A 15,011-nucleotide genomic window follows, 5' to 3' on the forward strand; every position below is an offset into this window, starting at 1 on the left:
ATTAAATATATTGGAAGCTTCAGATCCTTGCATGTAAGTGGCACAGCATTCACTGGCATAGTACCAGCATGGGAATAGGATTATTGGATTCTAAAGGCTTTTTCCCTGGAGAGGTCTTTATCCTCTTAAAAGAAAATAGAGCAATTAAACATTTTTATTTTTTTCCTGAAGACAATTAACTGTCTGTAAAGGGTCACACCAGTGGCCAGATGCATCACAAGAGATTTTAATCTTCTTAAACACACCAGCCATAGCCGGTGGCACAAGATTTGATTCAGTGGCCAGCAATCTCATTTATCAATCTTTTATCCCTAGCTACATACTAAAAATTTACCCATCTGAAACAAGTTTAATTTAAAAATCTAACAGAAGCAGATGGAATGGAAATTTCTTTTTAAATATTTCTGTAAAGGCCTTTGACAACAAAATTATGTTAATTCATGAGAACCAAAACTTGTAAGTGACTGGACAGACCGTTCTAGCCCATATACATGGAAATCCTTATTATAAACATTGCAAAAATCTACCAATGGTACCCAGCTGTAATTCTCATGACAATGGGAAGAAGCACTTAGCTAGCACAAGTCAGCACAAGGGATGGTATTTTCACCAAATACCACAGCATGGGGGAAACATGCAGTGCTGTCAGAATAATGTATTACAGAAATGTGACCAAGACAATAAGCTAAAAGACTGCAAGATCCACGCTTCCTTAAATGTCTGAGCAGGGAGAGGATCCCAGCATCACACTGAGCACAGCACCCTGCAGGATCAGCTGCACCATAAGCAAAGCTGATGATCTGAATCAAAATCAGGAGCTGATTCAACACAGGCAGCGTATCTTGAAGAAAAGAAGTAGTAGCTAAGCACAACTGAACATGAAAGGAAGGATAAAGTAACACCTGCACCTCCAGATTTTTTTTCCAAGGAAGATCTAGAGATGCTGGTCTTTGTCAGAGATGGGCCCCTGTAGTGGACCTTCAGGAAGCCAGTGTGCCTGTTCCAGGCTAAGGCCAGGACAAGGAACAAGACCAGCGCATTGTGGAAAGAAGAAGAATGGTTCAAGACCAAGGACCCACACAGCCTCAAGCTTTGCCTCCAGCATGGGGAGAAGCAGTTGCAGGGCAGAGCACAGATACACACTCGTTAGGCAGCACAGGGATCCCTCTTCCATGCATGCCTCAGGCTCATGGGCCTGCCCTGAAAACACCACTAGAATTTTTACTTTTTAAGAAATGTCTTCATTTGACTCAGTAGATCCTTTATCTAGACAACCCCCAAGTTGCACTGTACTGTTTGTATAGGTACACAATCATGAGTTGCATTTCATATACCTCAGAAGAGAGTCATATACATCTGATGACCAAAGAGACTTTCTGCCTGTGAAATCCCAGATACTAAATACCTTTGGCATAAATGAACAAATTGGTCGCTCTACTCCACTTATTAGCACCATGATTTAGTGCAAAACTTGCTAAGGTCAGCTAATGGTAGCAGCTATGAGGCACAGCCTTACACATCGTACATGGACAATAACTTTTTTATGCAAGAACACACCATCATTTAGCCACAGTTATATTGATGGTACAATTTGGTGAGAGCTTATGCTGTGGCAGATGGCACCACATACATGGCTGGGCTGGGTATTGCTGCATCAGTCCATCAGTGCTGGGAAATCAGCTTTTGGTGAGTGCAGACCTGACACACTAACAAAGACCATCTGAGTCTGCACAAGGAGATGACACCACTTGAATTTTTCATAGAATCATAGAATGGCTTGGGTTGAAAGGGGCCTTAAAGGTCATCAAGTTCCAACCCCTCCGCCATGGGCAGGAACACCTTCCACTAGATGAGGCTGTTCTAAGACCCATACAACCTGGCCTTGAACACCTCCAGTGATGAGGCATCCACAACTTTTCTGTACAGCCTGTTCTGGTATTTCACCATCCTCACAGAAAAGAGTTTCTTCCGAAGATCTAATCTAAATCTACCCCCTTTCAGTTTTAAATTTTTGCTGTCTTTCAGCCACTTATGAACAGTTACACAGACCTCAAGAGACTCATTTCTCCTGCCAAGGTACATGGAAGGAGAGGCTCTGGTCAACACAGGTTCTCTCAGTAAAAATGCTTTGTTTTCTTCAAGACAAGCTACGTAAGGTCTAGCAGGAGCTTCTTCCACTCAGTGTTTGGCCAAAGAGAAGGGATGAAACCTGGAGCTAAATTCTGCTAACAGTGTAAAACCAGAGTGATTTCACAGAAGACTCCAAGATTAGGCTGGTAAAACTGAGAGCAGGGTAGAGCTATAGGAAAGGGTAGACCTATAGGTAGGATTTCCAGACATAGCCCAAAACCAACAGTTCTTCTTATACTGCTTGGAGAAAAAAATGGAGACCCCAGAATACAATGCAATCTCATTTTTAGCTCTGCTCCCAGTACGGATGGAAAAGTCCATTTAATTTTATTAAAGGTGTCAAACTTTTTTAATAACCCGGACACCTGCAGGGATAACAAAATCATCTCCTCTGTACAGTAAATTGCATGTTCAGCAGCTGTGATACCAATTAGATGTGGAAATGACAAAGTGCTATCTCACACCAGCAGGAACACCGTATTTAGTTTGATATAAGCATTGTTTACCCATCATCTGCCATACAGGCTTAGAGAAAAGGGCCTCCACAGCTGGAACAGCTGGAATCACAAGATTACCACACTAACTTGTTATACTTTTGCCAGATGATCTACTCAGTTTATATCCAAAACTTATCTCCAGCACCAAGTGTCCTACACTAGAGTAAATGTACTATTTTTATCAAGCTAAAGAGCATAATAATTTAATAATAATATTATAATATATTGCAATAAGTGTTATTAATATAAATTATAATATTTATAATTATTAACAATAGAAATAATAATAATTAAAAAGAGCAAATTATTTATGAATGGAGAGGAACTAGCTTTCAGCATTGCAGCCCAAGGTTTGTACATTTTAAACTATTTTGCTGGATATTTTGGAGACAAGTATTAAGGAAGTTGCAAAGATTAATTCCCTGTACCAACATATTCTCTACACCTTTTTAAGAAAGATACTTATTGTTTACAGAATAGGAACCACATTACACAAACTAAGGAATATATTATATGTGCCATTAAGTATCAACTGATACTTATTAAGAGAATGTATTAAAAACCCAACATGGATACCTTATCCTAATAGTTTAAATCAAAACACCGCAATCTTTGCTAACATTAGGAACTCTCTGAACTGTTTCTCAAAGAAATACATTGTTCCATTAGTGGTGTGTTATTATTCTCTAAGGAGCTGTCTATACTAGAAGCTTCTGCAAACTGACTATAGCTGTGTAATAAATTCAATTATTCCAGTAGTTTATACCTTTAGTAAAATAAAAGAAGGTCAAAGCCCTCTTAATTGTCTCCAAGCTAAAAGTTCCACACTTCTGTTGAAAAATAACAACACTTAGCCCAGGCACGATAAGCTTCTTAGCTTAAACCAGCAATATTTACCTTCTTAGAGCAATATCCAAATCAACCACCACAGCAGATACTTAATGTGAAGACATGATTTTTTTTAACACAGAGGCCTGCCTTTGAAGTGTCTGCATCTGAACTATAGTGTACACATACCCATAATGTAATCCACTTACAATTGGCAGAGTTTTCATATTTCCTTGGGCTTTTATCAGTAACATGGAAAATATTACATATAATATAGCCCTGCTTGCCTGTGTTAGGAACAATATTTCAGCTTACCAGAACTTAAGGAACTTCATAAAGCACAAAATTCATTTTTTCACTGGTCTTTCTGCCTTGTTACATTATTAATATTTCTCAGTCTGGGCAATAATAGCCAGACTAATCCTTAAATTTATTCCTATCCATGTTTGCTTGCAGGTTCTCATGATCCTAATGGGGATACTTTGTGGATATAACGTGCCCAACAGCATGTTATGTGCCAGATTTTGTGCCTTTCTGTTCACCTGTAGCAATGCCTTAGCTCCATGAGCACCTTGGCTAAGGCAAATTTGCTTCAGGTGAAAGCAACAGGCACACCAAGAAGCAAGGCTGATAGAATAGATGTTTGGCACACAGCCTCTGTGCAATTCCATAATATAACACATCATTAAGACCCGGTGAAGCCTGAAATGCTGATCCCTCAAAGACTTTATTTAAGTTGGCATTTGCCATTCAGCTGTGGAGGCAGAGCCCCCGTCTCTGCCGGCGCAGGCAGCGGGAGGGCAGGGGAGATGCTGCCTTCCCCTGCCAGCCAGCCTGGGATCACGGGCACAAATTCTCCACTGTTCACAATCAAACACAAAGAGAAGGAAAAAACCCACTGCGTTCACAGCTTGCCTGAAAGTTCTGTGTCCAGCAGCCTCAGCTTCATAAGCAAAACAGACCTGGAGGACAGGAAGACCTTCAAGTCCAAGGAGCTGCCTTTGAGCTGGGGGCTAACTTTCGGGTACCTATCACAACTAGAAAAATACATCTCTCCAGAGGTACTAAGGTAAAGCAGGAATTAATTAGAACGGCAAAAGATGAGTTATTTACTAAACTTTTTTCACATTTTTAGCCATGTTAATTGAGCATCCTGCAGCTGCCATAGAGACACCAGCTACAGACAATAAAACTTTATGAGCAATTTCAATTCTTCTCCCCTTAGGAGATGAGGAAAAACAATGACAACTGACTGTTTGCAGGTCGTGTACATCTTGCCTTCATCAAGCAGGACACTGTTTAAGCACATATTAATTTTTTCCATCAGATAGTTAGTCACAGACTTCCACAGAGAGGGTAAATAGTTTATAGCTTCCACTTTCAACAGTACACTATAAAAATACACTGCAGTCATATTTGATTATCCAATTTTCTTGAGTGTGAAGCACTGTAGGCAGATCTGTCTGCTTATTTGTATGTGTCAGAATAGCAACAGAAATGGATTCCTGCTGGCAATGGAGAATAAGTTTTGGTCTTGGAAAATAAAATAGTAATAACCACATGGTAAAACTGCAGATGCATGCGATAAACTAGATTTATCATCAGTCATACCACTCACGACTGAAATTTGCCCATAAATCCACCTCATTTGAGCCTTATTTAATGTTTCTTCTGAAGATGCCCCGGAGCTAGAGATTCAATTTACCTAAGAACTGACAGGGGTGAAGAAGGAATAACACATTTCCATCTTTCCCTACAAAATGCAAAGCTTCTTTGTCAAATATACACTAGCTTGAGTTCTGAAATGGGTACAGTTGCATTCATGATCAGTTCACATTTTGACTTTTGATACTTTGCAAACATGAAGCAGTAAGAAGCTAGGAAGGAGATCTGAACAAAGAAAATATCTCCCAAATATCTAATATAATATACAGCACTGACGGTTAATTACTAGGATCTGTATATGTACTTATGACTCAAGTATCCATTTATACTGTTCCTACTTCAGGTGAACCTAATAAATGCACATTTCAGGCATATGCATTTAAAATTTTCCCAGTTTAAATGGTCTTAGTAGTTTTTCCTATATTTTATATTTATAAGAGGTGGTGAAGCTTTGCTTTCAACAGGCGCCTCTCAGTGTGCCAGTCTAAATAAAATTATCCTTGGTTTTCCAAGTCTGTGCTGGTTATAAGACAAAGATGACTTTGAAATACTGCATGAATTAAAGAACAGATAGATGGGAGAAGTACATGAACAGAGTAATAAACAGTAAAGGGGTTTAGCTGCTAATCATACTAGTAATGAGTGGGACTAAGGCAAATGAACAGATTATTCCTCATGTTACCCCACTGAAAATAAAGGGGGTGGGGGGGGGGGTACTGGGGTATGCTGAAATCCTAATTTCTTTGCAGTCACATTTTTCCATACTTTTAGAGCATATGCATTGTGCTTTGAATACAAAGACACTAGCTGGTAGGACTAGATGACCTTCAAAGATTCTTTCCCATCTTCACAATTCTGCAATTCTGTGCTACAGTGTCACTGCCAAAAAAAAAAAAATAAGATAGTTTTCAAAACAGCACCATACAACAAGTAAACCTGAAATTCCCCATCAAAAGGTACAGGACAATGATGAAAATGCACCTTATTCTGTAATGTACACACCACTGAGAAGCTGCCACCCTTGCTGTCCTGAAATGAATTCACAAGAAGTCTACACGAACATTTCTTACTCCATGCCAGGCTCACTAGCCAAGTGCTTGAACGAAGCAGGCTGATGGAGAGATCATTTGGTCCCCAGGAGCTGACATCCTTCCTCCAGGACTCTGAAGACCCCAGGATTTAAACAGCTGCTCCCTTTTTTTGTTTTTTTAATGCTTTATTATAGCAGTGAGACAGCAGATTGCTTATATTCCAGTCCTCTCGGACTCTTTTTGAAGTGTGAACGAGCATGTGTGTATGCTGAAGTGGTAACATAAGGCTAAGATACATTTCTAGTAAATACTAGTTTAAATTATCCTGGAATGTAAGAGTGCACTTGTGCAAAACTAGCTGCCCAAAAAGGGAAGCAGAGCTGCAAACCATCTTGCCTGCAAGTTGAGCATGTCAGCAGGAGAGTCACTGAATAAGGACATGTTTGCAGGTCACATAAGCCTGCATCTACCCTGAAACTCATGCCCTAAAACAGAGGACATGCATGCACTTGACTGCAACAACCTGCCCTACACAGGCCTTTGCTTTGTGGCAGGAAATCAGCTGAGACCTCATGGTCAGAGGAGACCAGATTCCAGGGTGACCTCTGTAACGTGGGTAGAGGTGAGGAGAGCAAGGAGCAGGCTTGCACCTGCAAGCCAGCCTGTAAGCACTGTCAACCTCATTGCTGAAGCCACCTTCAAGGTGGAATTTAAGCCAGTCTCTCCTTTTGACTCATTCCAGCAGCAACAGGCAAGATGTGGTCTAAACTCCACTCCTGACCTCCCCTCAGCTGAGAAGCAGGGGACCATGCAGTCCCTTCAGAACAAAATCAAGCAGGCAAAGAAGATGCTTAAAGGGCTCTGCTTCTGAACATACAGCAAGGACAGCTGGACCTCAAAACATCTGCAGCAGCCACATAAACCCATGCATTGACAACAAGAATGGCATGTGGGTAATTATCAGTAAGGCTGATGGTATGGGTAAACCATAAGCAGAAGAAAATTAAAAGTAACGTACAAAGCAGCTGTTTCTCTTTCATCCACAGGCACAATTTAGTGATGCCAAAGTGTTGTGCAATGCCTGTGATGCTGATAGAGATGGAGGCAGAACCAAACTGGGCAACAAAGCTGATGGGATCCCTGCATCAGGTGACACTACTGCATAATCTCTGGCAAATCATTTAACCCTCCCAGGATTTAGGCTCCATTTTGTACAAGTCTCTTTTTATTAAATCTGTAAGATGGACAGAGTGTCACCAGACTGGGTCATTGCCCTGCTTTACTGGGTCCCTGATTTTTACCAGAATTACTATTCTAAATCAGATGAGCAAAACAAAAATGTGAAGTTTTGCAACTTGTGAATCTGGGGGGCACAAATGCACACTGTGCAGAGCTGGAATCTTGCAGTGACACAAGACTTGCTGATGCATGTCTTTTCTTTGGGCCAGTCTGATTTTAGAAGTGAAATTACATTTCTGAGAGTGGGTAAGGAATAATTCTGCAATAAACACAAAGACATTCACCAAGAACTGTAAAGCTTTTGGTGAGATTCTTGGTGAAATACACACAAAAGCAGATGGAGGCAGTGCAGAGGTGCAGTATGACCCTGTAACTCAACAGTCATTGGGAAAATAGCAAGGCTCAATAACAGGGAATATGTTTGAGCTGGAGGGGGAATAAATCACTGAACTGGAATCTGAAATGCTAGGCTCTTATGTTCAACATGCCACTCCAGCATCCCCAGCCTCCAACAGATGCCCTGCATGCCATACCAAGCTGAAGTCAACCATATGTTTGTAGCTAAGCTACGAAATTCATTTGTCAAGTCCCGGCAGTTTTTGGCAAGTTGTCCTGTACTGTATGTGTGGTCCACTACACTGAAACAGGCATGCAGAGCCTGGCAGTGGGTATGTCTATAGGATCCAGAGGCAACACAGCTGACAATTTCCCTGCTCTGACTTCTAATGCTGTGTAATAATGAATGGCAATAGAGAAGACTCAAGCTGAAGATGTTTCGGCACAGTTGCTAGGCTTAAATCCTGCTGAAGGCTGCTGGAACAAGCTATAAACATGTATCTGAGCTCCACGCCAACTGTGTAAACTCAGAAGCTGCCTGCTTCATTCAGGGACTGTATACCCACCAGAGAGTCTGGAGCCTGCTAGACTAGAGGCAAGTCCGTGGCTGGCAAGAGTCACTGTGACAGAGATGTAGATGATGCTAGGACAATGCACGGGTGGATGACGGGCAGGAAATGATTTTTGGGTGTTTTGAAAATGAACACATAATCCAGAGTTATGGGCCCTCATTAATCAGGTGGAGAAATCTCGAGGTGCCAAATCTCACAAGAACAGCCAGAGGACTTGGAGTCCCTTGTAAGCTCTGCCTAACTGAAGCCTTGGCGTGACGTGTGCCCAAATTCCAGATCCCGATTCAAATATCACCACTTTGGCCTACAAACAGTTGCCTAGTAGCTCTGATTCAAGCTGATTCACAACAAAAGATAAATCTTTCTGTTTCTAAAAGAAAGCAAAGAGCTGCCGAGAAATTCTTTAATCCCTCTGCCTTGTGCAATCAAGGCTGGTAGTGCTTGAAGTAAGAAGAGGTCAGTCCCATTTCTTCACCTCCTGAACCCACATCCCTCTTCCCTGCTGTGTAGGTTGCTGCAGACAGTCCTGCCACCATATTTTTTTAATACAGCAAGAAGTGCAGAAAGGAGGCAGCACTGTCAGAAAGAGGCTTCATTACATTTTTACATACAGCCTAAAGATGGCATTTTTGCATGAGAGGAAAAAGACATAATCTCAGCCAAGATCATCTCATCTTCAGAAGGAACTCATGAAAGTCAACAGGTACCATCTAACCTTTTCCATGGCGAAAACAAGACTCATGAAACTACTGTTATGTAGAGAAGAACAGTGATTTGTCCCCCAGTGACAATGCCTGCTGTACTCTACAATGCCCTGGTGAAAAAGCCTACTCTAAGGCTGCATGCTGACACCTCTGGTCCTCCAGCAACCCAGCTGCCCCTTACAGTGAGTCCTTGAAGACTCATTTCAGTTCTTCTATGACACAGAAACTCAAATAGCCCAAACCCTGACAGGCTGCACATTTTGAGCTAGACTAAGTCCTCGAGAATACCAGACTATATTTGTTTCAACTGTGATAGGCAGAAGACACAGGCACTCAAGCACCTATTTAGACAACCTTCAGGCTCTGGAGGGCAAATCCTTTGTGAAAGCAACATCCTGGCAAAAGCATCCACAGCTTCTCCCAGGTAGTTTGAAAGCTATCCATATTTCATATCTGCCCACTAAATCAGCCAGAAAATCCTAACAGTGCCATCCAGGAAGTGTTTCATCCATACCATGCAAAATGCATTTCCCAACTTGAGCAGGGGGAAAACAACAGATGAGATAAAAATAAAGTTTTGCAAGGTATATGCCACACTCCAGACTATCTTCTGAAAGAGCAACACCTCTGAGCAGAAAACAACTTATTTACAGATGGATTCTAGTGCCATACTGCAGTGGTTGTTTCCCACCTCCCACTTACACTGTCTTTACATGCTAAGTTTCACACTCCTGCTGATCCAGGCTGAGGTTGTGAGACGCTCTGGGCAGGAACAACAGCAGCTTCCCCATGCCTGTCCCAGCACAGCACAGGGGACAGGCAGCATCAGGTTGTCCTTTTGCTGGGAAGGGCTCAGCACCGCCCCTGTGCATCTGGACCCAGGTACTCACCTAAGAGCTGCACTCCACGGGTGAGTCCGTAGACGTCGATCAAAGCCCAGAGGGGCTCTGCTGTCCTCACCCCACTGAAGAACAGCATCGCAGCGGAGTCGTTCACCCGATAGAAAACCCGTCCCTTCTTGTCCACCCAGAAGGCTATGATGTTCCCCTCGTTTGCAAACTCTTCTGGCAGTGCCTTGGCCCAAAAACCGCTTTGGGAAACCAAGTCAGGGCATGCATACTTCGGCAGAGTGTCAGGGTTAATCCTCGACGGATCCTTGGAAGTAAACCCGAGTCGAAGAGCCCCACTCCAGCAACACTGCTTTTTAGTGATCTGCAAAGGTAACAGCAGCAGTTAACAGCGTTTGGTGCTTCAACATCTACTTACACACTACAGGCTCTATGCCATCGAGCTCCAATGGTGCAGTGCAGATGAGCCCACTAGATTTAGATAACCATTTTACCCACTGAACACTGCTGTAGCTTTTTCAGCTGCAAGCAGCAATGCTGCACACTTAGGATGCAATGCACATATTAAAAAAATTAAATCAATCAAATTACATTTATCCAGAAAGGTGAAATGTAATTACAGCTGCATCATGACTCTCTTCTATTTCTACGATAATTCCTTTTGGCCTAAGAATCATCCTCTCACAAAATGTGCCAAAAAACGACCATAAGAGCTTTTATCTCAGCACCTGCAGCAGCAGAGCTCTTCCCACATGGTGTTTGGATGATGGAGTCCCTCATGACCTGAGGGAAATGCACTGGCTCCAGAATCACAGTCACCACCACAGGGTTTTCTAGGTTTGCCAGCCAAGTAGTTTGTCAGATTGAATGAAATCATGGCCTTGCAGCAGAGAACTTGTATGCAGGATAGCATTATTTAAAGTATTTAACTATACTAAATACACAGTTAGGAGGCAACGATAGATGTCTTGTGATCAGGGAAAACCCGTTTATTCCAGCTGTAAGTGGTGTTTTTCAAGATACATTGTGCACATCTACACTTCACCGGTCAATATGTGGTTACTCAGTGTTTCTGGAGTCAGGAAAATCTATTATAGATTTTGGGATAGTGCATGTGTCATATTCACCCTTCTGCACTTGGGAGACAGCAAGACAAAGGGTCACAGATGACTGTGCCAGTTATTGGCTTCTCACCCAAACTGAGTCCTGGACTGAAGGGAGCTGAGAGGAGCAGGCAGAAGGTCCTAAACACATGCAGCACATCCAAAGCACCACTTAAAAGATCCCTGTCTTTCCATGGAAACAGGGAATCTTCCAGGGCTGCTACAGTCCCCAGGTGGAGATGATGCCCATGGAGATTTTCTCCTCTCATTTTGTTGTTTCAGTATGAACCTTCAGGGAACTGTTCCTTTCAAAGGGATAAGCCTCTCCAGCATTCAGACTATGGAGTGAAAGACCTAAGGATGCTGGACCCAATGCTGATGTGGGGGCCAAGGACAGTTCCTGCAGACCAGTTGACACATAACTGATGTTTCTGTTCATGCACTAAACCTGCTGCAAACATGACAGCACTTGAGATAGTCCTCTTGCATCAAAGCCTTGGAAGCCTCAATCAATTTCACTCTTGGCTTTAGGACAAGGGCAGAAACATAGATAGGTACCACTGCCTGGATGTCACATAGAACTTGCTACCTTACTGATATTTCTTGTTCTGCCAAAGTGCTCATGTCTGGGGAGAGTGGCAATGCCAGAGACTAAACAGCCCAGGATTGCAGGACTTTGTCCTCAAAAGCTTGGCAGCAACCCCTTGTATCCCAGCTTGGAAGAACAGGAATTTCACTAGAAGATTCTCCAAGACATTTTTTTTTGGACGTCTGAGTTCTCTTCTAATCACCTTTGTAAATACTGCATTCTTCTTTCACATGTTCCAGTCCAAGGCAAATCTGTGCCCTTGGGGGGCACAACAATCTCACAACAAAGACTGTTTCATAATTAAAACATCAGAGAAAATAATTATGACCTTCAGAAAAGAAGTTATCAACAGACAGGTCCTCATTTAGGTGAGTGCTGCTCTTTATCCCTACTCAGTCCAGCCCAGCACCTGAAGTGTTTACATGAAACACTTGAGCACTGACCTCAGTCTCAAGAACCATGGGAAGCTTCTGCTTGAGGGATGGACACGGAAATGGAAGATTTGCTATTTTATGTGCCTGGCCAGGATGGGCTGGGTTCATGCATATCTCCAGTGGAAGAGGTGTGGACTGGCCATGCATGTGCCAAAACAGGGAATATAAGCACAGCCCAAGAAGCAGCCTGGATTATTTATTGCAGCAAATTTACTGCAAGCCTTAAAAGCTTTTGGGTTTGATATAAATACAGCCTCATTGTTATTTGTACAATTTAGTCTTTCACAGTTTCTTGCCAATACTTTACAGCAATCACAGGCCACATGAAGTAAATATTCATATGGTAATCAAGGCTGCACATGTTCCATGTATTAATCAGCACCTATAAACAGTTCTCAATACAGTCTGACCACAGGCAAACTAATATCCAAATTAAAATCTAATATAAAGCCTGCCAAGAATTAGACACAGCTGGACAAAGGGTAGACAGTTTTGCTAAAAAAGGCAATGGTTAATGATGGATCAAATTCCCTCTTCAGCAGTCACTGCTAGCAGAAAAGCTTGGGAGGTCCACTGGGTACCAGAAAGGAGAAGATAGAATCTGCATCCAAACAGCTAAGCCATGGCTGCTTCCACAGTTCCAGGCTCCTGCTCTTGTGCCACTTTTGACAACCTCACCTCACTCCTTAGCAGTGCCCTGAGTAACGCAGAAGAAACCATGATGGGACATGTACCTTGGAGGCAAAGAAAGAGGAAATTTTCCCAAACCACACACAGCTGTCTGCCTGATGGCATTCCCAAAGCTGCAAACAAATTTCATAATAAATCCCAAGACACAACACCTAAGAAATAGAATGGTATCTCCTGACTTCTTTATTTAGTTTTTCAAGGGGAGTTTAGAATTTATACGACCTGAACAATGAAGTTCATGGTTAGCATATACCTGATATGGCTTAAGATGCCATTTGCTACAGGGACACACAATTACAAGGCAATCACAGGATGGACTTTTCAGAAAAGCAAAGATGTTTTCACATTTCCATCCATCCCTAGAGTGCTGAAGCCTGTTGATTACTCCCCTGAGACCTTCTCAGTAGACTCAGCAGGAGTTCTGCTCATAAATCCCTCGTGTAGAGATGGGAGATTTGCATGCCTATCCTTCACATATGTTATGTGAGCTAAAACCCTAAATACAAAGTGATTAACAAGTGTGAATTTCCTGACATAGCTACATTGTTTCAGAATGACAAATAAATAACCTAAAACCTTTGCCTAAATCAAATTAAATCTAAACCAAATCAAATCTTTGGTGGTGTTTTCAAACAAAAATGCTGCTTTCATCTCCTCCCAAATAATTTCTTGCAGTTGTTTGTCCAAACTGCTGGCCAGCATGCTAAAAATCCCATTAGGCATGGTGATGGAACCATCAGGTTTATAGCCTGAATGGGAGCAGTAGGAGCTCCACGGGAAACATAAGCCTGCAGGAAGGATTTTCTACATACGGGCCTGAGCATGAAGCCACTCTGTAATTTCCAAAGCTGCCTTATCCTGGTCTCCTGCTCCTTTGCTGGCTGTAAGGGAAGGGGCAGGGAAGGCTGATACACTGCTGCAGGTCTTAGCACTTCCAGGACCTCCAGCAATGAACAGCAGGACTACTCAGACTCAGTAGCTGTATGGAGATAAACATCCTGAAAACCTCCTTGGGCATAAATGAGGGACTTGAAAGCAGATCTTTCATGTGTGCCATCAACTAAAGTCTGCCAAAGATGATGACCTACTTTGTGCCCATGAAATGCATAGAATCAGCTAAGAACAGAAAAATGCAGTCCCATAAACTAGAGAGCATGAAGTCTGGAAAATATCTGTGGATAAAGTGCAAAGGGCCCCAAGCTCCTTCAAGGTTCTGAGAGCCTAAACAGTAGCTTCAAAACCTACTTGGACTGATGGATTTCTTAATCAGAAAGCAGTGTCTGGTGCACTTGGTGACATGCTGAATTTCCCACGTTAGCAGTAGCACAAGGGGCACCAACTCCATCCTCTTGGCTACCACAGACACAAAGGAATATAAATTGGCCTCTGCTAGTGAGAAAAATGTGATGCCTGCAATGTTTTCTCCTCTGACCTTAACACTATCAGATGACTGATTCAACAAAGCAGTAAGCACACCACCAGAAAGATCCTTTTCTTAGAGCTTTCATCCTTTCAGCAAAACCCTTTTATCTTCCCTGCCAAGCACACAGACAAGCACCTCCATTTCTAGGTTCTTTTTGTTTGCCTTTTCACCTCCTACCTGTCATCTGTGGAGAGGCTCCCACCTCCCTGAGACCAGCCCACATTGCTGCCTTGTTTACAGGAAGAAAAAGGCTTGGTGGGGAACAGAACTCATTAACTAACCCCACACCCTCCCTCTTCCAGACAGAGCCTACAGGACACATTGACTAGAGAGATATTGAGCCTGCTGCCTTTCAGGCTGACCGATACAGCCCCTTTTTTCTTGCTATTGTCCAATCAATCTCAACTTAGTCTGTTGTTCCTTGTCAAACATCCAGATAAGCTCTTTTGGAGTATGGATTTCCTCTTTCTTCCCAGTTTTTAAATAGGCCTTAACTGATAGCTCCAAGAACTACAATGACAAAAGCTGATGTACCAACAGAGATCTTTAAGGGCATGGCCTGACTACTATGCTTTCAAAGGAAGAGCTAAAGATCTAGTGCAAGTGCCAAAGCCCAGTACACCCCACCATTCATTCCTAGCACCTCCCATGTCAAGAAGGGAAGGTATCATTTACTCACCTTAAGCCTGACTTGTTCATAAATGACAATGGGCCTGTTGCTGAAGGTAATGGCATTGCAGAAGCTAGCCTGGCGCTTCACTGCCTTCTGTGTTGTGTCCATGATGATCTGGGATCCCTTTGTGTGGGGATGGAAAAGCAGAGGGCTGATGGACAGAGCTCCACACTGTGGGATAGGGAGACAGTGCTTCTGCTTGTGGTGGCATCGGTGGGAGGAAGTTGAAAACGACCCACCTATGGAATC

The 15,011-nt window shown here is 42.7% G+C and overlaps 1 protein-coding gene across 4 annotated transcripts in view; it reads right to left on the minus strand.

Annotated features, from left to right (window-relative positions):
- The window catches only part of NEURL1 (neuralized E3 ubiquitin protein ligase 1), a 154,075-nt gene that overhangs the window by 46,582 nt on the left and 92,482 nt on the right, over window positions 1–15,011 (minus strand). For all 4 annotated transcript variants that reach the window (XM_071748344.1, XM_071748347.1, XM_071748346.1 and 1 more), the window contains 2 exons: window positions 14,769–15,010; window positions 9,893–10,214 (listed from right to left, as the gene is read on the minus strand). In XM_071748344.1, coding sequence (XP_071604445.1) covers window positions 9,893–10,214; window positions 14,769–15,010 — 564 coding nt within the window. The remainder of the gene's footprint in view (window positions 1–9,892; window positions 10,215–14,768; window position 15,011) is intronic.

The sequence above is a fragment of the Heliangelus exortis genome, chromosome 7 (genome assembly GCF_036169615.1).
Source record: "Heliangelus exortis chromosome 7, bHelExo1.hap1, whole genome shotgun sequence".
In the NCBI taxonomy this organism is placed as follows: domain Eukaryota; kingdom Metazoa; phylum Chordata; class Aves; order Apodiformes; family Trochilidae; genus Heliangelus; species Heliangelus exortis.